A 27,690-nucleotide genomic window follows, 5' to 3' on the forward strand; every position below is an offset into this window, starting at 1 on the left:
TAAAACCTTCAGGTTATACTGACACGCAGATTTCTAGCAGAAAATGAATGTGAACAGCCTCATTGAATTGTATGATGTGGATTTCTCAGCAGCAGATTGTCTATGACAACCTACCACATGTGAACATAACATACCTTTATATCTGATCACAGCGCTTTTATCACCTGAGCATCCTATCTTCATCTCATGTGCGAGCTATATGATATGAGACGCCTCTTTCTCCCAGTGTCATCCATAGTGTACAAGTGTCCACTCATGGAGTGACTTTAGCAATGGACATAGAGAAAAAGTATAAACCAAGAGTGGGTAAAGTGCGGGCCAAATGCGGCCCTCCGCTCACGGACAGAGGCAGCAAAAGACTGAATCCAGTGGCCCGTGAGGCGGCACCGTACCTTCTGCTGCCCATGTCCCAATACCACTGCTATCTGATGACAACTTACCTCATGTGAACATACCGTACCGTGCCTTTTTTACTGATCACAGCAGTTTTATCACCTGAGCATCATGGCTTCATTTCATGTGCCTTCTATATGGAATTCTATGCATTTTTTTTCTAGCATTGTCCATTGTGTGCAAGTGTTCACTCAGTCTAAGTTCATGCATACAGTCCATATTCCGATGGACAGTGATGTTGGTCAGAATTGATTGGAAGATTGATTGAAGCTAAATACAGGACAATCCTGGAGGAAAACCTGTTTGAGGCTGCAAAAGACTTCAGACTGGGGCGTAGGTTCACCTTCCAGCAGGAGAACGATCCTAAACCTCCTGCCAGAGCTAAAAGGGAATGGTTTAGACCAAAACATATTTGTGTGTGAATGGCCCAGTCACAGTCCAGACCTAAATCCCATTGAAAATCTTTTTCAAGACTTGAGAATATCTCCATCCAATCTCACTGAGCTAAGGCTATTTTGCAATGAAGAATGGGAAAAAATGTCAGCCTCTAGATGTTCATAGCTAGTAGAGACATCCCCAAAAGAATTTCAGCAGTAATTGCAGCAAAAGGTGGTGCTACAAAGTATTGACACTGAATACAAATGCATGTCTCAATTTCAGATTTATTAAATATTTAGAAAACAATGTCTCATTTCCTTTACACTTCACATTGGTTAAATCACATAAGACCCCAAAAAAATCACATTTAAGTTCGTGGGTGTAACGTGGAAAATTTCAGTGGTATGAATACTTGTCAAGGCACGACAGGCAGGCAGGCAGACAGACAGACAGACAGACAGACAGACAGACAGACATACATCTGACTAGTTTCTGTGTCGAGACTCCTATCAGAGGCTCCACGGACTTTATTGATTTGCATATTTCCCAGGGGGCAATACACCTAGGATTTCACTGTGTTGAGCGCCCTCATTGGCTGCCGGCAGTGTTTTCTCTGGCTGGTCTCCCCGAGATTAGGGATTGTTTTGTCTTGTTAGACAGACAGACAGAATGTGTGCAGGCAAAAGTTTTTCCAAAATGGTTGAAACTTCCATGGTGACGTAAATAATTGAATAGATTACTATCATGAATTTTTGTACTTTTAGGGTAGGGAGGTGGTAGTTACCAGTAAGCGGCTCTTTTGGGTTTCTGTGTACCATGGGTCTTATACACACCCAGCTTTGGAGCATCCACATATACATGCACATAACTCGCTCATCACTGCACCACACATTCATTAGAATTTATAACACCACATGGATTTTGGACGTCTTATTCCAGCAGACCCTGCAACAACACTGACCTTACATCACCAGTCTTGATAATGTCCTCTTCTGTGCGTGATCAAGATTTGTAAAGTGAATTCAGCATTAATAAAGTAATTACTTTTTAGCGGGGCCATGCAGTAGTGAGGGGATACAAGTTCACTTCCATAAAATCCAGAATTCAGCCTTTCCATTGTTAATAGCCCTGCCTGCTCTCTGCAGAACATCCTTAGAAAGTTCTCCTTTTCTATCGTCTCATGGCTCTTTCATGTGGCCTGGTTCTATAACCATTTATATGATTCATAGAACTGTATAGAAAATCATTCTTTATACTGACCATAACTTCATAGACTTCGTGGTCGACATCTTTGCCTTTACAAGTAGAATGTTTGCGAAGAATGAATTTCTTTTTTGCACTGAGATTAATACTTTGTAGATGTGAGGCCTTTTGTTATCAGAACGTAGTTCTCGTTATTAGACTAAATCCAGCCTGAAGATTTGGTGTCTGCGGCCACTTATTATGTGGAAATAGACTCAAACCTGCTGACCCGAAGCAATAAATGAAATGAACAAACACAATGTTTAGTTTTTTGAAGTCCTTTAAGTTAACAACGTGCACCATGACGAGAACTATAGCAGTGCTGCTGTAATTAAAAGGAAAGTATTCATTTATTTATTCTATATTTATCACTTGGAAATGTTTTTCTTTTCTTTCAGCTAAAAAGGCTTCAGGAGTTTTGTCGTTTTTTCGTGGGACAGGTGGGAAAAGTCCAGACCTATTAGCACAGAGAAAGGAAACCTTAAGAGGTGCGGACAGTGCCTACTATCAAGTGGGGCAGATGGGCAAGGATGGTGGAGAAAACCAAGGAGCTGAAAATCAAGGTACCGCTAATTAACCCTAATTAAAGCATATCTGACAGTGTATCTGAAATAAAACAAATGACAAAGCATCCCTATCAGACAGCGAGCCTGTGGGCATGCACCTAACATGAGCTTGTGGACATGTACAATTAAAATCTAAATGACCAAATTAAAAATTGGGAAGAAAATCCCATAGCCTTATGTTCTCCTAATGTAGCCACCTGGCACATTGACAAAATTTCACTTGGATGCGAAACTGCCGGTGTCTTAGGCTACTTTCACACATCAGTTTTCTGCATTCAGGCACAATCCTTTTTTTTCCTGATGCAAAGGATCCGGCAAAAACGGATGCAAACTGTATCCACCGGATCCGGTTTTTAACGGATCCGTTATGCCGGATGCGTACAAAACCGGATCCGGTGGATACGGTTTGCATCCGTTTTTGCATCCGGTTTGTCCTTTTTTTTGAAGGATCAGCTTTTTTAATTAATTTGGTGCATGCGCAGTTTACAAAAACGGATCCGGTAGCCGCATCCATTTTTTACCGCATTGCGCCGGATCCGGCGTCCATAGGCTTTCATTGTAAAACACGCCGTATCGCGCCGGATCCGGCGCGATGCGGTTTTTTTGCCGGACAAAAAAACGTTGCAAGATACGTTGCCTCCGGCCGCCGCTTTGATAAATTTTGCCGCATCCGGAAAAAAACGGATGCACCGCAAAGCCATCCGGTACAATCCGGTACCAATGCAAGTCTATGGGGAAAAAACGGATGCGGTACCGGATCCGTTTTACCCGTTTTTTTCCGGATTGAACCTGATGGCAAAAAACTGATGTGTGAAAGTAGCCTTAGTCTATAAAATGGCAAATTAAATTTGAAAAAAAAATGCATAAAAATTGATATAGGTGGCTAAAAATGTGACGCAAATGGTAAATTGGACAACACCACTGCCCTAAAATTTAATTTGACTTGTGCAGCCCATAAACTCTTTTATAACCGTCAGATACCCGGCCTTGCCTTTGCTTTTTATACACAATGGTGGAGCTTACTAAAAAACATATGAACATTATAATCACAATATTAAGCTTTCTTCACACTGGGCGTTTTTGCAGCGTTTTTTTTAGCTACAGATTTGCCTTGGTTCTATGCAAATCCATGCTAATAAAACGCTACTTTTTACAGTCCCAGCAAAGTGTATGAGATTTCTGAAATCTCATGCACACACACAAACAGGTCAGGATTTTTTTCTGATGGGTTTGTGAACCACCTCCGGTTTTGCTGCATTATGAAAAGAATGAACATGTCAATTCTTTTCAGCGCTTTTCCTACGGTTTTCACCCTAGTGACAGATGGACTCGCAGATACCCTGGATCGGCGGATCTAACTGGGTTAATAAAAAACTCAGTTAGGCCCAGAATTGATCCAGGGTGTCTGGCCGGCACTTAAATGGTGGTGGGAATAGGGGGATTGGAGCAGGCGAGGTATATTTCCAAATATCCGGCTCCCACGACTCCTCCACTTCCCCACTCATTACATATTCACTGCTTTCATCTGTGATTGGTTGCAGTCAGACACACCCCTAGCATCTGACTGCAACCAATCAGGCCTGGTCTGCGGGTCTATACAGAGAATGAGTGAGCCTCACTCAGGCTATTTACGGTCACAGGTATCGCCAGCTGTGACCTGAAATCACCTGAGTAAATTGACCGCTGATCGTGTGGCTCATTCATTCTCTGGAGCTCACAGCGGGCAATCCAGTTCTATGGCGCTCGCTGTGATCTTCAGTTGTAGCAGACAAAACAGCAGTCCTCAAATAGAGGGAGGCCACTTATATATATAGTTATGTACAAAGCAAAAATAAGAGGCTAAAATGTAACTTTTAATCCTAATACTCTTAAAAACCTAGATTAGGTAACACGTAACCAAAAACTCCTTAGTGTACTGACATATCAGATTATACCATATGATGTTGAATATGGTAACCATGGAGCCTATAGATACATAACAAAATTAACAAAAAGACAAAACCAAACAAAAGTTGAGTATGATTATTTAGCCTAAAAGGGACAGTGGTCCACAAAATGAGCACTAAAAAATAATCAAAAAAACCTCAATATAAACAACCAAAGTACTATATATTGGTCCTCAAAGGAGGAACTTACAATATGTAAGAGTTCTGTAGATGAGAATAATAGGAACAATCTCACCCATATTATGTAGCTTGGGGTATATCAAGGTTTCCTCTGTGTGGGTCCTTCAATTTTCATGTAGTCACTGACCCTACACATCCCTAAGGAGACTACCTTCACCTGTTACCCCAAAGACTTCTGCCCTAACAAGGACAGACCACATCTAACCCTCACTTGAAACCCCTACACTGTTCCTTGCCTCGTCCCAGGATTTTTTGGTTATGTGTTATCTAATCTAGGTTTTTAAGAGTATTAGGATTAAAAGTTACATTTTAGCCTCTTATTTTTGCTTTGTACATTCAGATGTAGCATAGCTGAATTGCCATGGAACCTCGTGTGGATTACGTCGGACCTGCAGGTGCTGGGTATCATAATATGGGGGGCCCTAAGTAATTTTTTTTAAACTTATTCAGTTATTTATTTTTTACTGTACGATAGACCCACAGACTCCAGTGGAAGGGGAAGCAGTGAATTTGCATGAGGCAAATGAGCGGCACCGAAAGTACGGAAGTAGGAGGGGCCGTGGGAGCAGGTACCGATGATCCTAGAATGTATGGGCTCCTTCCAGGTTAGTGGGCGGGACCAGCTTGGTTAGTGGGCATGAACGGCTTGATTAGTGAGCTTGGAGATGTTTTCTCCTTTCCACTTCAATCATGGTTCGCCCCTCTGCCCCACATGTGATAGTAAGACAAAACAATCACTGATCTCGGGGAGACCAGCCAGAGAAAACACTGCCGGCAGCCAACAAAAGGCGCTCAACACAGTGAAATCCTAGAGCGCCTTTGTTGGCTGGCTGGTCTCCCCGAGATCAGTGATTGTTTTGTCTTGCTGGTCTACTAGGCATTGCTCCCACCTAGCCAGAATCCTACTCCACACTGATGAGGGATAACACCCTGAAACAGCTGTCTGTGGATGGATACCTGGCCTTGGTATTTCCCTTGTCATATCTTAAAACTTGTCAAAGAGTTTGATATTGACTAAAAGGGCCACTTAATATGGTGGTTATGGTGGTCTCCTAAAAAGAGCCACTCGTTGGCTAGGTCCTTCCCAGAGGGATATCTGGCTATTCTCTGTGTCGAGACTCGTTACAGAGGCTCCGCGAACCTTTTTTGATTTCCACATGTGATGGTGGCCTGTTGAATGACGTCATATGTCAGCGCGCTTGCTCTACTTTTTTTTTTTTTTTTACTACCTGAGTGCCGAATCTAGGTCAATACTGGCCCTGCTCAGCACTCGGGTACTCTTGAACCCTTGCTGGGCTTGACATCATGAAAAAAAAAAAGCTGTAAAAAAGCCACAAAAAAACCAACAGAAACCACACCAAAACCGCAGATGACTCCCTGGAGACATCCTGCCACAAGATCAGGTTTTGGTCAGGAAAAAACACTGCAAAAAGTCCTGTGTGAACATAGCCTTATCCGGCGATTACCAGATTGGAATTGGAATCCTCATCTAATTAGATTGTTTTCTAAACCAAACATAACAAAAAGCTGATTATTTCCAAATTGTGTATTTCAATATGTTCCCTTGGACTTTACTCCAATACAAACTGAAATGAAAGATAAATGATCGTTAATTCAAGCTGATAAATGTCCCAACAGTTATTAGTATTTAGAAAGGAGAGTTAAAGAATGGCACAGATCATGTTTCACCCCTTGATGAGACACAGGGTGGGGCTGTATAAAACAGCCAATAAGTTTACATGCAAATTAAGTCATCTTCCTGTGGAAACTATTATACTTTTCAGAACCATATTTGATCATTCACCAGAAGACACCTGACAAATGTCATACTGGCAGTAATTTTCATTAGTTGGACCCTGAAAAATATCAGTGTACACAAGCGGCAAGTAATTTTTGGCAGCAGTGAAAACAATTTTACTTACTTGGCTGCAGGATTCTTATCTTCAGTGTTTCACAGTTTCTTTACTATTGACCTGTGGAAATGAAAAATCGTGTTTGTTACAATATTAAACAGTTTTAGCTTCTTTTTTTATTTTCTACAACAGAACCCCAAAATGTATTACTTCATTCCTTCCATGTACAGGGATACCCTCTATGTAGTTTTACACTACTGTCTGAGCACACAGCAAGGTTCATAAGGCATGGAGCTGAAATTTCAAAGCCCCTGAGGTATCTGTACAGAGGAAACCCACCAGCAGTGACCCCAATTTGCATGCTATACTCATCAAGGCATTTATCAAGAATCCTTTAACCCCAAAAATGTCTTTATTTAATGGTATATGTGACGTATTAACTTTATTACGATGGTCAGCCTGAATAATGAGATAACAAATTCAAATAGTTCTATTTGTTTTACTATTTTTGCATGATAAAAAACACTGAGTAAAAAGAAAAACCCTGAATATTTTTGTCTCTCCATATTCTGGGAGCTGTAACCTATTCATTTTTATGTTGACATAGCTGTATGACGGCTTACTTTTGGCTTGATGGTTGGTAATATTTAATGTTGCCATTTTTGGATATAAGTGACATTTTGATTACTTTTATTCCATCTTTTGTGAGACGGCATGACATAAAAACAGTGATTCTGCCAATTGTTATACATTTAGTATAAACCTTCCTGAGCCTGTCCCACGCCTGACGCTGGAGATCAGATCGTATTCACAGCAGTATCTCCGATAGTAACTACAATTTTATGAGACTTCACTCAAAGGCTGAACTGTAAAGAAAGAGTTCTTGTTCTCAGTTATTCAGCCATGTAAGCATGCCACCAATAAATTGACAAACGAGCAAACGCTAATTTCTGGACATTACACAGGATATGTGTAAACTAGGTATAATATGTCCACAACATGCAAGCTGTATGGGGAACGAACAATTGTACTGATCTTTATGTCCCCATACAGCTTGTATCGGCCCGTGTAAAAACGCCTGTAACGAACCGCGGTGGATCAGGTGGGGTACCACGGAATTGTTACATCATGTCCAATCTCTGATCTCCTGGTATTGAGCCTAGTGTACTGTAAAGGGTTGTGCTGAGGCTATTTAATGGGTAAAAAAACGCTCTTGTATAAACAAGCAGCTTTGCAATTAACATTATTAAAATCCCCTCAGGTGCAGTCTGTCAGTGGTGAGAGGTCTTGGGAAATGAGCACAACGCTTAGGCTGCTTTAACACATCCGGTTTTTGCAATGCGGCTCAATCCGGCTCAAAAACCTATGCAACGGATGTGGCGAAAAAAAACGGATCCGTTGCATAAGTTTTTCCATGCGGCCCGTCCGTTTTTTGACGGATGTGGCTTGATACTGTGCATGCGCAGTGCAAAAAAACGCATCTGGTGGCCGGATGCGGTTTTTGCCGCAGGACGCCGCATTCGTCGTCCATAGGCTTGCATTGTAAATCGCGCTGGATCCGGCACGATGCGTTTTTTTCGCCGCACAAAAAAATGTGCCAGGCAACGTTCCATCCGGCTGCCGCATGGGCTAAATATGCCGCATCCGGCAAAAACCGGATGCAACGCAAGGCCATGCGGCACAATACGGCGCTAATGCAAGTCTATGCGGAAAAAACGCAACCGGCAGCAAAAAAAAACGGTTGCGTTTTTTCTGCAAAGCGCCGTATTGCGCCGCTCAGCAAAAACCGAATATGTGAAAGCAGCTCAAGCTTCAATGCCCCTGCGCTCTTCTTGATGATGCGGAGGAAAAGTTGCCTCTGCTTGGAGCATTGGAGAGCGCAGAACTTGGACCAGCACTGGAGAGCACACAAGTGGGGAAGGCTGTAAAGGAGTGCGCTCCTGAAAACTAACACATAATACACACAAAGGGTGGAGAAAGGTACTCACACAAAAGGCTGCCCTTCTGAAAATCAAATACATTTATTGAGACCAACAACAGACACCCATATGGTGAAAAACAAGCACCATGCGATAAACAACTCAAACCTATGATTTCGACATATGTAGACTAGAAGGTTTCCCATATGGGCAAAATAGAGCACATGAATGCCAAAATCATAAAGAGAAGACTCATCACAAATATGAGTGTTCATAAGCAAATAACTAACAATGTCAGTACAAACCAGTGCATACGTGTTACACAATAAATAACTGGCAGTGGTTAGAGAGCAAGGAACATAAAGTGTATCCATATATCTAATACCAATGGCTGATAGATCACCCTACATATATCGCCATTCTAAGATTTCTTCATCAGGGGTCACGCCTGCGTCACTTATCCCAGAAAGCTAGCATGACACATGCAGACGTCTGTGCATATCGTTCTGATCTCTGACCGCAATGCATGGTCTGGCCATGGCTCTCCCGACCGGAGCATGGCAGCTTTTTATATTTCTATGAGGTAGTCATGCTCTGGTCAGGAGATCCATGGCCTGTCCGTCCATCTTAGATCAGACCGATGTGTGCGGATGTCTGAATGAGACATAAGTGTTTTTTATGTTTCACAAATAGTGTAACAAGCATTAATAATTATAAATTGTACTTATTGGTTTCTGTCTCCTGACTAAAGCTGAGGGTTAATGAGCCTAGTATTTGGGTCTGGCTGCCTATTACGCTGCACCCGTTCATTCATTAATTATTTAGATACAGTTAATGCAATTTTCAGTAAACGACTAGTTGTTTGCAGACTATGGCTCTGTGCGCACGTTGCGTAATTACATACAGTTACGCTGCGCTTTGTAGCGCAGCGTAACTGCATGCGTCCTGCGTCCCCTGCATAATCTATGGAGATTGTGCAGGGGCCGTGCGCACGTGGCGTCTTAGAGCGCAGCGCTTCGGCTGCTGCCCGAAGCGCGCGTTCTAAGAAGTGACATGTCACTTCTTCCGTGCGCTTTGCCGGCAGCCCCTGCTCCGTCTATGGCAGGAGCTGCATGCAGAGCGCACGTTCTCTGCCGGCACCATGCGCTTCAGAACGGAGCTTTTCAGCTGCGCTCTGAAGCGCACCTTTTAGGTGCGGTGCAGAGCGCACACGTGCGCACATAGCCTATCAGTGTGATGCTTTTCTTGACTCCATGGTGTGAGGACGTTATGAGCTTTGGTTAGGTTATTTTGACATCTTTAATTTACTGCTTGTGATGCTCATTAATTGGATCAATCCAAGCCCTCAGGGCAACATTTTATCAGCCGGCGAATAGCAGGAAATTGTTCGAGATTCCCAACTCATACATTTTCATGAATCTAATGCGCAGCACTTTCCAAGCCTCCGCTACGCACATTACTTAACATCTGCAATCTGTCTGACACTGTTCTATTATTTCTCACAATTTACTGAAACATCTTTTCATCGAGGTTTAATAAAAAGGAAGCCGCTCATCATTTTATTGGATCTCTATCTAATCTAGCCACCTGTGAGTCTGCTGTGCAGTCCCCCGATCAGGTCTTAAGGTACCGTCACACATAACAAGATCGCTAGCGAGATCGCAGCTGAGTCACGGTTTCTGTGACGCAGTAGCGATCCCGTTAGTGATCCCGTTATGTGTGACACCTACTAGCGATCAGGCCCCTGCTGTGAGATCTCTAGTCGTTGCAGAATGGTCCAGGCCATTTTCTTCAAAGGCGATGTCCTGCTGGGCAGGACACATCGCTGTGTTTGACGCTGTGTGACAGGATCACAGTGACTGCTGAGATCGTTATACAGGTCGCTACTGCGACCTGTATTGTTCCTGCATCGTTGGAAAGGTCTGACTGTGTGAGATCTCACCAGCGACCTCACAGCGACTTACCTGCGATCTCTATCAGGTCGCATCGTTTTCGGGATCGCTGGTAAGTCGTTGTGTGTGACTGGGCCTTTACTATGTCTCTTCAGTATGGCCTTCAACTCAGTCTGTTGGTTTTTGTGTATGTGCTGTATTAGAAGATGTCTATTACTATTTTAATGACACTTTTCATCACTTTAAGTGCCCACAAGTTTCCTAGTTACTGAATAAAGTCCTCATAAATCTTCAGTTTGGGCAGATATTATCTCTGTCCTGTTGGCTTCTTTCCATCCTGATTGTCAGGAGAACTGCTGCTATTTAAAGGGCATTTGTGAGACTTGATCTGATTGTTATTGGTATCGCAGTGTGAGTCACAACTTTCCACAACCCAAAGTGACCATGGCAAAAAATCCAGTTCTCTTGTATTTTTGGTTGCATGTCTCAGTGTGCAAACCACATGTGAGTTGGATGATTTTTTTTTTCCATCCCAATGTAAATGGTAAAAGGAGGCTGATAAACGGAGGTCGTTTTTCTTAATATGACATTTATTATTTGTGATTGCTTTGCATGCACTTCTGTTTGGTGAGCATGCTTTAAGATAAAACAATGCACGGAACGCAAGAAGAAATGGTGTTTGGTGCACATTGCAGGATTAGTGCCAGTTTACTTGCAGGTTTCCATCTGTCGGTCCAGGTATATCCAGTGTGTTGTCACCAGGTTTCTGAGTTCTTACTATCACATATTGGATAGAGCGGAGTTATGTAGCTGGCAGGGAAACCACCTGTAATCTTCTCTGTAATCTTATAACTTGTACTATTTTTCATTTTAGATGATAGTGATGGTGGAGCTAAGCAGAAAAAGCATTCTGGAAACCCCCATGTTGAGCTACGTAAGTGTGAAAATGTTTGAGCCTTACCCTTATAATCTTTTTTAGTTTTAACGTTGAGCATTTATTTTTTGAAATGCCGTTCTTGGGTGTACTAAACCGTGTAAAATGATAATCAATATACTAACACATTTTTGCAGCGTTTTATTAAGACCTGTATATATTTTCTAATGTACATTTATTAACTCCTTAATTAAGGAACTTGCTAGTTTTCATTTTTGAGTTTTAACTATTTTGCATCCTCTTTTTCCAACAGCCATAACTTTTTTTTTAAAATTTTCACTCCTTGTTGCCGTATAATGTCTTGTTACTGAGAGGACGAGCTGTAGTTTTTAATGACACCATTCACAGCGTAGTGTATTGAAAACTAGAAAATAAAAATTCCAGGCGTAGTGAAACGGTGGACAAAAACAAAACACACTTTTTATTTTTTTTATTTTTGCAGCATTTATTGTTCAGTAAAAATGACCCACCAGCATGATGCTCCTACCGTGTTTTTCCAAAAATAAAACACTGTCTTATATTTTTTTGCCCCCCAAAAAAGCACTAAGGCTTATTTTTGGAGGAGGTTTTATTCTTGGAGAAACCCGGTTAGGGGTAAGTTTACCCCCCCCCAAAAAAGCAGACCCCCCACTTCCCAGGAGACTCATACTCACCACACCAGGACTTCTGCATGTCTCCCAGGTCCTCCCTGTGATCTCCGGTCGGTGCTGCACGCCGTCCTACCCTGCTGCTAGCTGACATACTGACACACACAGCAGATCACACACACACACACACACACACACACACACACACACACACAGCAGATCACACACACACAGCAGATCACACACACACACACACACACACACAGCAGATCACACACACACACACACACACACACACACACACACACACACACACAGCAGATCACACACACACACACTTACACACACAGCAGATCGCAGGCACACACAGCTGATCACACACACACAGCCGATCACAGATACACACAGCCGAACGCAGACTTACACAGCCGATCGCAGACACACACGGCTGATCGCAGATACACACAGCCGATCGCAGAAAACACGGCCGATCGCAGACACACACATAGCCGATTGCAGATACACACAGCAGATCACACACACACACACACACAGCCGATTGCCGCGCACACATCACATCCAGCGCTTACGGCCGCAGGGCATGAAGCAAGTCACTTGTCCCGCCGCAGGTCCTATTCGTCACGTTGCACCGCATTGCCTCTCAGGATTCTGCTGGTGAGAAGAGATCGGTGTCGCTGGATGAGGTGAGTGTGTATGCGATCCGATGTGTGTGTGTGTGTGTGATTTGATGTTTGCGTGTGATCCGATGTTTGTGTGAGCGATCTGATTGTGTGCGATCCGATGTTTGTGTGTGAGATCTTGTGTGTGTGATCTGATTTTGTTTGTTTGTGTGTGTGTGTGTGAGCCGATGTGTGCGGGTGTGCGATAGCTACAGGTCCTGCCGCTTAGTGTCGGGTGAGTGTAATTGCCGGGTGCCGCTGTCTATAATGAAGTGTCTTGCAGTATCTGTAACCTTTTTAGCTGCACGGACACTTCATTATAGATCCGCGACTAGGGCTTATTTTCGGGGGAGGGCTTATATTTAAGCCTTGCTCCGAAAATGCTGAAAATCCCTGCTAGGGGTTATTTTTGGGGGAGGTCTTATTTTTGGAAAAACACAGTAATATAAACATATTACATAAGGTTGAAAAAAGACCTAGGTCCATCTAGCTCAACCTTCCTCCACCAGTTATATATTTTGTCACTAAATCATTTATAATCGACAATGTTGTGTGTACTGAGGAAATCATCCAGCCCTTTTTTTAAAACCTGTCATAGTATCTGCCATTACTACCTCTTGTGGTAGTGCATTCCACAGTCTGACTACTGTAACTGTAAAGAACCCTTGCCTATTTAGCTGCCGGAATCGTCTTATTCGCAGAACAGGAAATACTGTGGAGAAATTAGCACAAATAGGGTCTTATCTAATGCTCTACAGTAGGTAAGTGCAACTGAATACACTCACCTGTCAGGGTTGTGACCGTCACAACACCTGGATCAGCATAGGAGAGGTAATAGCAGCAGCCACAGAAATATTCAGCTTGGTATTTTTAGCCACGCTATCACCAAGATGCGATGTGGATTAAATATTCTCTTTATTCATGTACAGGTCAAGTCAACACATTTCTGAGGTCGCAGCGTCCTTCATCAGGACAACAAAGAAAATCAGCAATACAAAGGCAGCAAGAGAGCCCCTTTATTTTCTTTGATTCCCCTTTTTTGATATTTTTAATTTTTTGATATGTTATTTTATCAAGTGTTTTAAATTTTATCCATCAAGACCTTTGATTGTTAAACCTTTGATATCTTTATTAATGTATAATATTTCAGTTAATGTAGTCGTTGGGGATCCCGCTATTTTATTCAAAATCCGGCGGGCTCTTCTCTGACCGTTACAGACCGACAAAGGTGTATATATAGGGGCTCTCTTGCTGCCTTTGTATTGTTGATTTTCTCTGTTGTCATGATGGAGGGTGCGACCACAGAAACGTGTTGACTTGACCTGCACATAAATAAAGAGAATATTTAATCAACATCGGATCCTGGTGATAGCGCGGCTAAAAAAACCCGATTTCTTCCTTTATCTCCAAGCGGAATCGCCTTACTGTCTTTGTCAGAAATAAGTCATGTGCCAGTCCTTTATATTGACCACACATATATTTATATACTAGCTGTACTACCCGGCTTTGCCCGGGTTAATAACTATTGTTAAAGGGGTTATCCGGCTTCTTTGACTTTTTTTTTTTTTATTTCCCTATTGGGCTACATTGGGGCAGGTAAGTAGATAGAGACCACTTACCTGCCCTGCTGTCAGCCCCTCTCCCCCCGGCTCAGAGCGGTCATGTGACCGCTCCTGCCGTGATTTTGCTGCTTCCGGTCATTTCATGTCAACATGGGCAGGGCCATGTTGACATGCAAATCTGGAAACAGCATGTCGCCTCCCTGTTGGGCTGTACAGTGTGTGAGTCCCCGCCCCCTTCCCTGCACCCTCCAACACATTCCCCCGCACCTCTTTTACTCTCCAGTAACCTCCCCCTGCACTGCTGTGGGGTCCGTGACCTGGGGGCGGGGCCAGGCGGCAGCTGACGTGGTGTCAGCCCCAGCACCGGGCCCCCTGCTCAGGATCACACATTCAAATGTACCGGCATCACAGATCACAGATGCCGGTACATATGAAAGTGCTGATGAGAAGCAGCGCAGCGCTGCTTCTCATCACTGTCCCTCCCACTGTCTGTGCTCTCTTCAGCACAGCGGGGACGTCACTACGGCCAGATGGCCAGAGCACAGACAGCACGCGAACGTGCAGGAGCGGCGGGGACCGAGGACGGGTGAGTATGTTTTCCCTACATGTGTTCCCTATGGGAGGGTGGGGGTGGTGCAGAGCCATATGTGTGGGTGTGCAGAGCCATATGTGTGGGTGTGGTCATGTTTGCTGGATCTGAATGTAAACAAGAAGCTGCAGAGAATAAAGGGATAATTCAAGAGGAACAAAAGTTAGAAAACAAAAAATAACAATGTAGGTGTGATTTATATGACAATACAGCACAGATTAGCTTAACAAAAATTTTTGAGTTTATGTCGGACAACTCCTTTAACAAAATAGAATGTATTAACATTCCCGGGATAGAATGTATAAATAGAATGTATTAACGCCCGGGATAGTAACTGTCTCTCTGTTTCTCTCCCATTCTCTGTCTGTCTACCCCTCTGTATATATATCTCTGTCTCTCTCTCTATCTCTGTCTGTCTCTTTCCCTGTCTGTCTCTGACTGTCTCAGTCTCTTTCTCCGTCTGTCTCAATCTCTTTCCCTGTATGTCTATCTATCTCTGTCACTTTCCCTGTCTGTCTCTTTTCCTCTCTTTCCCTGTCTGTCTCTTTCCCTCTTTCCTTCTGTCTCTTTCCCTGTGTCTGTCTCTTTACCTGTCTGTCTGTCTCTTACCCTGTCTGTCTCTTTCCCTTTCTTTCCCTGTCTGTCTGTTTCCCTGTGTCTGTCTCTGTCTCTTTGTCTGTCTCTTTGTGTCTGTTTCTTACCCTGTCTGTGTCTGTCTCTTTCCCTGGCTGCATTGTGACACGCCAACATTCCATATAAGGGCGTGGCTGCTCATTCTTCTGAAGTTCTGCCTGCACTGTGGCTCCCAGCTCCATTCCCTTTAATGGAGGCAGGTTTTTTGGCGAAAAACTGTAAAGTGCGGGGTTAAAATTTCCCCTCAAAACATAGCCTATGACGCTCTCGGGGTCCAGACGTGTGAGTGTGCAAAATTTTGTGGCTGTAGCTGCGACGGTGCAGATGCCAATCCCGGACATACATACACACACACACACACACACACACACATACACACACAAACATACACACACACATTCAGCTTTATATATTAGATATAAATGAGATCTCCTCTGAGACGTTTTTTCTCTAAGCTAAACAAATCCACATTTCCCAACCTCCGATCATATGGGAGGCCTGCCTTTCCTTTTAATAATCTAGCTGCCCCTTTGAATGGACTCTAATTTCTAAATATCCTTTTTAAAATGTGGAGACTAAAATTGGATCCCATTCAACGGCTGATTTCTCAGTATGGGAGAAACAGACTGGCCATATGAAGATATTGCTGGAGAGCTACATGCACTTATATGCAGTTTGGGTAATGAAATCCTGTTGATGGATTCCCTTTATATACCGTGTTTCCACAAAAAAAAAAACCTCTCCCAAAAATAAGATCTAGCTGGAGCTTTCTGCGAGGCCTAAATATAAGACATCCCCCGAAAATAAGACCTAGGCACTGTTTAATAATGAAGTGTCCATGCAGCTAAAGAAAAGTTAGAATACTGCAGGACACTTGCAGACAGTGGACACCTGCAAAAAAGAGAATACTGAAGAGAAAAGAGACTTAAGGACCTTAAGTCTCCGAGAAGTACTTAAAGACCTTAAGGACCCTGTGCACTGTGCAGTGGAGCTTCCAGGACCTGCAGGTGGAATGCTGGGCGGACCCTGCAGTGGAACGCATCAGAGACAAGACAGCAGAGAGTCCCCTGCTGGCAGGAAGCAAGTGGTATCTCCAGATGTGCTTGAGTGTGTGCAATTGTATATGCAATATGTGGTGAGTGTGTGTGTGCGATCTGATGTGTGTGCGATCTGATGTGTGTGCGATCTGATGTGTGTGCGCTCTGATGTGTGTGCGCTCTGATGTGTGTGCGCTCTGATGTGTGTGCGCTCTGATGTGTGTGCGCTCTGATGTGTGTGCGCTCTGATGTGTGTGCGCTCTGATGTGTGTGCGCTCTGATGTGTGTGCGATCTGATGTGTGTGCGATCTGATGTGTGTGCGCTCTGATGTGTGTGCGATCTGATGTGTGTGCGATCTGATGTGTGTGCGATCTGATGTGTGTGCGATCTGATGTGTGTGCGATCTGATGTGTGTGCGATCTGATGTGTGTGTGTGTGTGCGATCTGATGTGTGTGCGCTCTGATGTGTGTGCGATCTGATGTGTGTGCGATCTGATGTGTGTGCGGTCTGATGTGTGTGCGGTCTGATGTGTGTGTGTGTGCGATCTGATGTGTGTGTGTGTGCGGTCTGATGTGTGTGTGCGGTCTAATGTGTGTGTGTGTGCGGTCTGATGTGTGTGTGTGCGCGGTCTGATGTTTGTGTGCGCGGTCTGATGTTTGTGTGCGCGGTCTGATGTTTGTGTGCGCGGTCTGATGTTTGTGTGCGCGGTCTGATGTTTGTGTGCGCGGTCTGATGTGTGTGTGCGCGGTCTGATGTGTGTGTGCGCGCGGTCTGATGTGTGTGTGCGCGGTCTGATGTGTGTGTGCGCGGTCTGATGTGTGTGTGTGCGCGGTCTGATGTGTGTGTGTCCGCGGTCTGATGTGTGTGCGCGCGGTCTGATGTGTGTGCGCGCGGTCTGATGTGTGTGCGCGCGGTCTGATGTGTGTGCGCGCGGTCTGATGTGTGTGCGCGCGGTCTGATGTGTGTGCGCGCGGTCTGATGTGTGTGCGCGCGGTCTGATGTGTGTGCGCGCGGTCTGATGTGTGTGCGCGCGGTCTGATGTGTGTGCGCGCGGTCTGATGTGTGTGCGCGCGGTCTGATGTGTGTGCGCGCGGTCTGATGTGTGTGCGCGCGGTCTGATGTGTGTGCGCGCGCGGTCTGATGTGTGTGCGCGCGCGGTCTGATGTGTGTGCGCGCGCGGTCTGATGTGTGTGCGCGCGCGGTCTGGTGTGTGCGCGCGGTCTGATGTGTGTGTGCGTGTGGGCTGATGTGTGTGTGTGTGTGCGTGTGGGCTGATGTGTGTGTTTGTGCGCGGTCTGATGTGTGTGTATGTGTGTGTGTGTGTGGTCTGATGTGTGTATGTGCGGTCTGATGTGTGTGTGCGCGCGGTCTGATGTGTGTGTGCGCGCGGTCTGATGTGTGTGTGCGTGTGGGCTGATGTGTGTGTGTGCGCGGTCTGATGTGTGTGTGTGTGTGCGCGGTCTGGTGTGTGTGTGTGTGTGGTCTGATGTGTGTATGTGCGGTCTGATGTGTGTATGTGCGGTTTGATGTGTGTGTGCGCGCGCGGTCTGATGTGTGTGTGCGTGTGGGCTGATGTGTGTGTGTGTGCGCGGTCTGATGTGTGTGTGTGTGTGCGCGGTCTGGTGTGTGTGTGTGTGGTCTGATGTGTGTATGTGCGGTCTGATGTGTATGTGCGCGGTGTGGTGTGTGTGTGCGGTCTGATGTGTGTGTATGTGTGTGTGTGTGTGCGTGTGGTGTGTGTGTGTGTGTATGTGCGGTCTGATGTGTGTATGTGCGGTCTGATGTGTGTATGTGCGGTTTGATGTGTGTATGTGCGGTTTGATGTGTGTATGTGCGGTTTGATGTGTGTATGTGCGGTCTGATGTGTGTGCGGTTTGATGTGTGTATGTGCGGTTTGATGTGTGTATGTGCGGTTTGATGTGTGTATGTGCGGTTTGATGTGTGTATGTGCGGTCTGATGTGTGTGTGCGGTCTGATGTGTGTGTGCGGTCTGATGTGTGTGTGCGGTCTGATGTGTGTGTGCGGTCTGATGTGTGTGTGCGGTCTGATGTGTGTGTGCGGTCTGATGTGCGTGTGCGGTCTGATGTGCGTGTGCGGTCTGATGTGCGTGTGCGGTCTGATGTGCGTGTGCGGTCTGATGTGCGTGTGCGGTCTGATGTGCGTGTGCGGTCTGATGTGCGTGTGCGGTCTGATGTGCGTGTGCGGTCTGATGTGCGTGTGCGGTCTGATGAGCGTGTGCGTGCATGTGGTGTGTGTGTGTGTGTGTGGTCTGATGTGTGTATGTGCGGTCTGATGTGTGTGTGCGCGCGGTCTGATGTGTGTGTGCGTGCGGTCTGATGTGTGTGTGCGTGTGGGCTGATGTGTGTGTGTGTGCGCGGTCTGATGTGTGTGTGTGTGTGTGTGTGTGCGGTCTGGTGTGTATGTGTGTGTGTGTGGTCTGATGTGTGTGTGTGCGGTCTGATGTGTGTATGTGCGGTCTGATGTGTATGTGCGCGGTGTGTGTGTGTGTGCGGTCTGATGTGTGTGTATGTGTGTGTGTGTGTGTGCGTGTGGTGTGTGTGTGTGTGTATGTGCGGTCTGATGTGTGTGTGCGGTTTGATGTGTGTATGTGCGGTCTGATGTGTGTGTGCGGTCTGATGTGTGTGTGCGGTCTGATGTGTGTGTGCGGTCTGATGTGTGTGTGCGGTCTGATGTGTGTGTGCGGTCTGATGTGTGTGTGCGGTCTGATGTGTGTGTGCGGTCTGATGTGTGTGTGCGGTCTGATGTGCGTGTGCGGTCTGATGTGCGTGTGCGGTCTGATGTGCGTGTGCGGTCTGATGTGCGTGTGCGGTCTGATGTGCGTGTGCGGTCTGATGTGCGTGTGCGGTCTGATGTGCGTGTGCGGTCTGATGTGCGTGTGCGGTCTGATGTGCGTGTGCGGTCTGATGTGCGTGTGCGGTCTGATGTGCGTGTGCGGTCTGATGAGCGTGTGCGTGCGTGTGGTGTGTGTGTGTGTGTGTGTGTGTATGTGCGGTCTGATGTGTGTGTGCGCGCGGTCTGATGTGTGTGTGCGCGCGGTCTGATGTGTGTGTGCGTGTGGGCTGATGTGTGTGTGTGTGGGCTGATGTGTGTGTGTGTGCGCGGTCTGATGTGTGTGTGTGTGTGTGTGTGTGCGGTCTGGTGTGTATGTGTGTGTGTGTGTGGTCTGATGTGTGTGTGTGCGGTCTGATGTGTGTATGTGCGGTCTGATGTGTATGTGCGCGGTGTGGTGTGTGTGTGTGCGGTCTGATGTGTGTGTGTGTGTGCGTGTGGTGTGTGTGTGTGTGTGTATGTGCGGTCTGATGTGTGTGTGCGGTTTGATGTGTGTATGTGCGGTTTGATGTGTGTATGTGCGGTCTGATGTGTGTGTGCGGTCTGATGTGTGTGTGCGGTCTGATGTGTGTGTGCGCGGTCTGATGTGTGTGCGCGCGGTCTGATGTGTGTGCGCGCGGTCTGATGTGTGTGCGCGCGGTCTGATGTGTGTGCGCGCGCGGTCTGATGTGTGTGCGCGCGCGGTCTGATGTGTGTGCGCGCGCGGTCTGATGTGTGTGCGCGCGCGGTCTGATGTGTGTGCGCGCGCGGTCTGATGTGTGTGCGCGCGCGGTCTGATGTGTGTGCGCGCGCGGTCTGATGTGTGTGCGCGCGCGGTCTGATGTGTGTGCGCGCGCGGTCTGATGTGTGTGCGCGCGCGGTCTGATGTGTGTGCGCGCGCGGGCTGATGTGTGTGCGCGCGCGGGCTGATGTGTGTGCGCGCGCGGTCTGATGTGTGTGCGCGCGCGGGCTGATGTGTGTGCGCGCGCGGGCTGATGTGTGTGCGCGCGCGGGCTGATGTGTGTGCGCGCGCGGGCTGATGTGTGTGCGCGCGCGGGCTGATGTGTGTGCGCGCGCGGGCTGATGTGTGTGCGCGCGTGGGCTGATGTGTGTGTGTGTGTGCGCGGTCTGATGTGTGTGTGTGCGGTCTGATGTGTGTATGTGCGGTCTGATGTGTGTATGTGCGGTCTGATGTGTGTATGTGCGGTCTGATGTGTGTATGTGCGCGGTGTGGTGTGTGTGTGCGGTCTGATGTGTGTGTATGTGTGTGTGCGTGTGGTGTGTGTGTGTGTGTATGTGCGGTCTGATGTGTGTATGTGCGGTCTGATGTGTGTATGTGCGGTCTGATGTGTGTATGTGCGGTCTGATGTGTGTATGTGCGGTCTGATGTGTGTATGTGCGGTCTGATGTGTGTATGTGCGGTCTGATGTGTGTATGTGCGGTCTGATGTGTGTGTGCGGTCTGATGTGTGTGTGCGGTCTGATGTGTGTGTGCGGTCTGATGTGTGTGTGCGGTCTGATGTGCGTGTGCGGTCTGATGTGCGTGTGTGTGTGCGGTGTGAGGTAGCGTGGTCGGCTGCGCAGCAGAAGACACGGGATCCAGGCATTAAGGTTCACAGCACACGGTTTAATGTCCAAACAAAAGTCCACAACAATATAAATGTGCCTCTCCAGCAGAGAACTCAGGGAGTTCTGTTCACTCCCTCACACCCGGCACACCTGCCCTTGTTCCTGTTTCCATTTAACCCTTCCTTCAGCCTGTAGGGAAACAGCATTAACCCTAGAGTGGATTTACTTTCTATCATGGAGTGAGCACAACCGGGGCGAGACATACCGGCCGTCATAGATAACCCCGGTCACAGTCTCACAGCGGCCTGATATGTGTGTGTGTGTGCGGTCTGATGTGTGTGTGTGTGTGTGTGCGGTCTGATGTGTGTGTGTGTGTGTGTGTGTGTGTGCGGTCTGATGTGTGTGTGTGTGTGTGTGCGGTCTGATGTGTGTGTGCGGTCTGATGTGTGTGTGCGGTCTGATGTGTGTGTGTGCGGTCTGATGTGTGTGTGTGCGGTCTGATGTGTGTGTGTGCGGTCTGATGTGTGTGTTTGTGTGCGGTCTGATGTGTGTGTGTGTGTGTGTGTGTGCGGTTTGATGTGTGTGTGTGCACGGTCTGATGTGTGTGTGCGCGCGGTCTGATGTGTGTGTGTGTTGGCCAGAAGCAGGGGAGGACGGCGTGCAGCATACCTGCTGGGAGATGATTGATATAAAATGAATTCCGTTTTGCCTACTGCTGCATTGTGCGGTAGAACTCTGCTCCTATAGAGCAGCGTTAATTACAGCAGCACTCATGTTATATGTTGTCTGATCTGTATTGGATTTTCCCTATGTTGCCTACAATTTTGCAATTTTAAGGGAGGCCAATGTGACAATTCTCGAGTCATGCTGTGGCATTTTCTGTCACTCGGAAGATTTAAAAAAGGCTGCTAAGTATACGAAATTGATGTGCAGATAAGAGACACTTCTTCAGGTAGTGTTCATGCAGTTAGGACATATTGTCAATTATTTATAATGTGCAAACATATTCTGCAGTGCTGGAGGCTTGTGACCAATTATATACCATACAACAAGAAAAGCGGGTAAGCATCTTTTAGCTTTAAAGCATTTTCAGCCGGCAAGGATCGCCAACCTTCATTAATTACTACAGTGACAGGTTCTGGGAACCTGTATGTGACACCACCGAAAGTTGTTTTCTCCTTAAGAAAACAAGTGCCAGTGTACTGGGTACATGGGTAAGGATCTACTGACTATCTGCTGCCTTCCCCTTTGTAGATTGTTGTTACATGATAGTTCAGACTGTTTAATGTGTGTTTTAGGCCAGGGTCGGTCACAGACTGCTGAGGGCCTCAGTACCGGGAATTTGTAGGGGCCCTTCCACACCGCAATAAAGTTTAATAAAGTCTGTGTGACACAATTTTCAAGCATGCAGTACTTTACTCTATGTTATAGACTAGGCTAGTGCATGTGTATTAGCGGGCCGCTGTCACACACCTCTGCTATGCACAGAACCTGTCCAGTATGCATGACTGGTACGCTTCTCTGATGACAACTATTGCTGCAAACATGTTAAAAGGGTTCTCTGATACATAAAATGCCCTACAGATCTGGTTTGAAGCCCTAACCATTTTTGCAATTTGCTTTATTATAAAATTCCCTACCATTCTCTCTAAAAAGCTGATCCCTTTGTTTTTTTTTCTTTACTTCCTGGGATGTTTCGTTTGAGGGGATGAGGGGAGTCTTAATAGGATGACATCAATAGAATGAATGGCCCTGCAGTCACTTCCCAGTATTTTCTCTCACCACCCATGAAACTGGACGTTATCAGGAGACTGCACTACTGTCACGTACCACAGCTTCTGTCATCAACATCCCCTAATGATGTCCAGAATCAATGGAAGTGCTAGAAGTAGAGCGAATTGATCACAGTGACGTAGCTCCTGTTACTCTCGCCACACAGCTTCTTTAATGGAAACAAGGTGGCATCAGGGGGAAATAGAAACAACCAATTCACAAAAAAAGGATCAGAGATACATTGTAAAATCAATAATCTTTATTTAAATACATAAAAAGAAGAAAAATAAGGTGCAGTAACAGAGAAGGTACACAATGTGGCATACCAAAACAGCAGATATATGTGAGGGCCAACTACTAATTAAAAAGCCAATGGTAAACGTCCAATCACAGGTTCTATAGTACACACAGTGTGATTATACTTAATAAAGGATCCCTGTGATATAAATAGAGAGGCTATAGCATAAAAATAAATGACGCCCCCCTGACGAAGGCTGTTGCTGAAACGTGCATTGGATGGGACTTTGTGCCATTCTAGCAGTGTATAATTGCCGTTTATATAATTTATTTTTATGCTATAGCCTCTCTATTTATATCACAGAGATCCTTTATTAAGTGTAATCACACTGTGTGTAATATAGAACCTGTGATTGGACCTGTACCATTGGCTTTTTAATTAGTAGTTGGCACTTGCATACATCTGCTGTTTTGGTATGCCACCTTGTGTACTTTCTCTGTTACTGCACTCCATTTTTCTTCTTTGTATGTATTTAAATAAAGATTATTGATTTTACAATGTATCTCTGATCTTTTTTTTGTGAATTGGTTGTTTATGTTCTACTTTGGATCAGTATATCCATATACTTATATGAATAGTGGTATATTTCCTTATGCTGAGGGACCACGTTATGGCTGTTCACCCCTTTATTCTCTAACCAAGGCTGAGTTTTGGTGTTTTTTAGGGGGCAATAGAAGCAGAGTGAGTAACATCAGCAATGCAGCTGATGTCACTGCCTAAAAATGGATAGTCATCGGGAGGGGGGTTTGCTGTTGTCACTCACCCTGCTTTTATCACTCACCCTGCTTCTATCACCGCCCCAGATGACGTTTCGTTTCAGTGAAATAAGCTGTGTGGCTCATGTCTCCCTGTTTCTATTACTGCAAATGATTCCGTGTGTCATCAGAGGACGATGGTTACATCGTCTTTTTTTTAAAAAGAAAACAAAAAAGCCGTATGCAGTCACACTCTTATTTTGATACCTCTTTCTGAGAACCTTTTGCGTAGGTCTCTTGCTTGATTATGGAAGACAATATTAGATGAACAATTTCTCCGCAATCTGAGATATTGTCCTCTTGGAATCTAAGCAAAAACCCTTGATATTAATAAAACCAAGCTTGGTCATTATCAAGATAAAACACTTCTGTAAATTGCTGTATATTTACTGTCTTCCTTATGATCTACTTGGCAAATTTGAATGAACAAAGAATCCAAATCAAATCAATATTTTGTGTGAGCAATCTGCCTTTAAAACAGCATCAAAGCATCAATTATTCTTTGTGAACACGCACACAATTTTTGAAGGAAGTAAACGGGAAGGTTCTTCCAAACATTTGGAGAACTAACATCAGATCTTCTGTGGATGTAAACTTGCACAAATCTTTGTCTCCTCATGTTTCCAGACAGGCTAAATAATGTTGAGATCAGGCCTTCAGCACAACGCATGCGGTTTTGATGCAATTTTTTTTTCCCAGGAGATGCAGATTTGGTACAGGAATATGGTGTAAAATCTGCATCTCTTGGCAAAAAAACACGTGGTTTTCTGCTAGGAGATGCAGTTGTGTGAACTCAGTGACCTCACCAGAGATGAGGTCACAGAGTTTAACGAAGTCACCTGAGGTCAGGTTACCTTCGGTCACAGGTGGAGTACCGTGGAAACTTCCAACTCTCTAAACTCAAATAACGTCACCGTTCATAACTGCAGCTCAGTTATTCTCTGACTGAAGCCCACAGCCTGCGGACATGTTCTCTGCCCACGCACTGTAATATAATGTAGCAGAGCTGGAATCGTTGTGGGACTTTGTGTGAATTACATCAGAACTGGGTGTTTTGGGGATTAATTAAAGAGGGGAAAGAGGGTGTTTGTTTTGTATTTTATTTCAAATAAAGGATTTTTTTCTGTGTTTTGTGTTTTATTTCTTTTCACTTACAGATTAGTGATGGGGGGTCTCAGACTCCTCCCATTGCTAATCTAGGTCTCAGTGGCAGCTAGAAGCATTCACTAACCCTTTACTACACTGATTGCCACTGCACTAGGGAATTCAGGATGAGTTTGGTAAAGTTCTGAGATTGTCGCATCTAGTGGAAGCAACAATCCTGGGTCACTGCAGGCTGCTATTTTGTAGGCTGGGTGACCCAATAACCATAGGTCTCCCCAACCTGAGAATACCAGCTGTCGGTTTTATCATGGCTGGGTATGAGAATTCGGGGGGGAGGTATGAGAGGCAAATGCCAATTTTTAAAAATTATTCAAATAATTTAAGAAAAAGCAAAAAAAACTCATGAAGTCCCTTTTATTGTGATACACTGCCAAGCTAAGCCTGTAGCTGTATGTTTTATCTGTGCTGAGTATCATAATATAGGGGGACCCTACGCCATTTTTTTAATTTATTTTTTACACCACTATTGGCACACTGTGTGCTATTCCAAGCAGTCAGGCATGCTGTCACAAAGGGTGGGGCCACAGCCTGACTGCAACCAATCAGATGCCAGGACTTCTGGTGAGTGGTGGAAGCACTGAATATGCATGAGGGTAATGAGCAGCCCCAGAAGTAGTGTTACAGCTGGTCGAGTGACTTACAAGTATAATATGCTTGCTCTAATCCCCCTATCCCTTTTACCACCATTTTAAAGCTCCAAATGCTGTTCCACATTAGACTTATTTCCGGGCTGGACTTGGGTGTTTTTTTTTGTTTTTTTTTAAAACCCGGTTGAACCTGCAAATCCCAAGTATCTGCGGGTGCGCCCATCACTATTCCTAACCAAATCGCCAGCTCCATTTACTGAAGTACAGCCCTAAATTTGCATGGAACCTCCTCCATGTTTCACTGTTGGCTGCAGTATCTCATTACCACTCTCCAGACCTCATCAGGCCAGGCCTTTCTGAACAGTAGATCGGTGCAGCGGTGTCCCACTAGTTGCTGCTAATTGTGAGCTGATGGCACTGCTGAACGTCTCTTAATTTTCAAGAAAAGTAAATATGCTTTGTATATCATCTTCTGCACTAAGTTTCCTTGGTGAACAACTGAGTCTGTGGTTCTCGATATTTCCCATTTCTTGGTGTCCTTATTTCTGGGAAATACAGCATTGAAGAGTGTGTCCAGCTTTACGGGTGCAGTCTTCGTTATTTGGTAAAATATTCAAATCACATCAAAACCATTGTTAAAATAGTGGAAATATCCTTAATCTTTGAAGAATTCCTCCAATATTTTAGCAATGGCTTAATGTGATTTAAATATTCTACTGAATAAAGAAGACTGCACCCGTGAAGCTGGACGCTATCCTCATTCTTTCATACCACACATCTGGCAGATACGTTCCCTTGCTCTGGACTGCAGCATCAGAAATGTTGCGGTAAGCTGGACTTTCTATTGTTTTGATATATTTATCCATATAATAACATTAGGAAGGCATCTGATTCACCCACGTTTTTTTTTCTGCAGCAGGAAAATGAACCAAAACATACAAAAATGATGCTGTCTTCAAGTGAAAGAATGGTCACACCAAATGTTGATTTGATTTTAGATTTCTCTTTTTTTGTTCATTCTCTTTCTGTCTATCTCTTTTTTTTTTTTTTATTAACAAAATGCATACTTTTTAGTAACTACAAAAAATGTTGTGTATCCTATAGTCTAAGGGCAGTTTCTTATAATTGAGGAGAAATTGACACTGTATTCTTCCTGATCACCACAATCAGTTTACAGCGGCAAAGTTCACGCTCTTCTGATTGGTGCAGTGCACAAGTGAAAGTCTCCAGGACCTCAGCATCAACTCCTCATTAGTTGAAGGACCATTCAGGTCATAACATCATTCATATGCCTGGAAGGAACTTCAAAATGTGGTAGTGTGCATACACTGTGGAGCAGAGGTGTGTGCGTGCATGTAGCAGTGCTGTGTATAATTAATACTCATGCCATAGATAATCACTAATGAGAGCTAATACTTCCCTGCACTCTTCTACCTAATGTATTAAAATAGGTGATATTGAACCCTCCACTTCTTTACACAGACAGGGAAGATTTAATTATGAAATATTCTTTTACTATTTTTTTGCCATGTCAACCTGGGGTGCACTTTATAAGTAAAGGCCCCGTTAAACGCAACGACATCGCTAACGAGATATCGCTGGGGTCACGGAATTCGTGACGCACATCCGGCCAAGTTAGCGACGTCGTTGCATGTGACATGAGCTACCGCTAACGATCCCAAATACCAAATCATTGATTGTTGACACGTCGTTCATTTTCAAAATATCGTTGATCGTTTGGGACGCAGGTTGTTCGTCGTTCCTGAGGCAGCACACATCGCTACGTGTGACACCCCGGGAACGACAGACTACAACGTTCCTGCGTCCTCCGGCAACGAGGTCGGAGTGACGTTCATGCGGCTGCTCACCGCCCCTCCGCTTCTATTGGTGGCCTGCTGTGTGACGTCGCTGTGACGCCGCACAAATTGCCCCTTTAAAAAAGAGGTTGTTTGCCGGCCACAGCGCCGTCGTTAGGAAGGTAAGTTTATGTGACACGTACCGGCGATATTGTTCGCCACGGGCAGCAATTTGCCCTTGATGCACAAACGACGGGGCGGGTGCTATCGCTAGCGTGTAAAGCAGCCTTAAGTTGCATTTTTGTTTCATTAATGCTTTGGTCCATTGTCTATCATTTCTTCTTGTACAGAGTTTTCAGACGCCAATGCAAAGTTTTACTGCCGAATTTATTATGCTGAAGAGTTTCACAGAATGCGCAAAGTAATTTTAGGAAGTAGTGAAGAAGATTTCATCCGCTCCCTAGCTCATTGTGTGCCATGGCAAGCTCGAGGAGGAAAGTCTGGTGCCGCGTTTTATGCAACTGAAG

At 45.3% G+C, this 27,690-nt stretch overlaps 1 protein-coding gene across 1 annotated transcript; it reads left to right on the forward strand.

Annotated features, from left to right (window-relative positions):
- Positions 1 to 2,411: 2,411 nt before the first annotated feature.
- Positions 2,412 to 27,690, forward strand: LOC142280927 (1-phosphatidylinositol 3-phosphate 5-kinase-like; the record flags this gene model as incomplete). Its single annotated transcript, XM_075332792.1, has 3 exons — positions 2,412 to 2,576; positions 11,244 to 11,303; positions 27,514 to 27,690. Coding segments are annotated over 3 exons (402 nt in total), but the record flags the coding sequence as incomplete, so codon positions are not given.

The sequence above is a fragment of the Anomaloglossus baeobatrachus genome, unplaced genomic scaffold, assembly GCF_048569485.1.
Source record: "Anomaloglossus baeobatrachus isolate aAnoBae1 unplaced genomic scaffold, aAnoBae1.hap1 Scaffold_4639, whole genome shotgun sequence".
Taxonomy (NCBI): Eukaryota; Metazoa; Chordata; class Amphibia; order Anura; family Aromobatidae; genus Anomaloglossus; species Anomaloglossus baeobatrachus.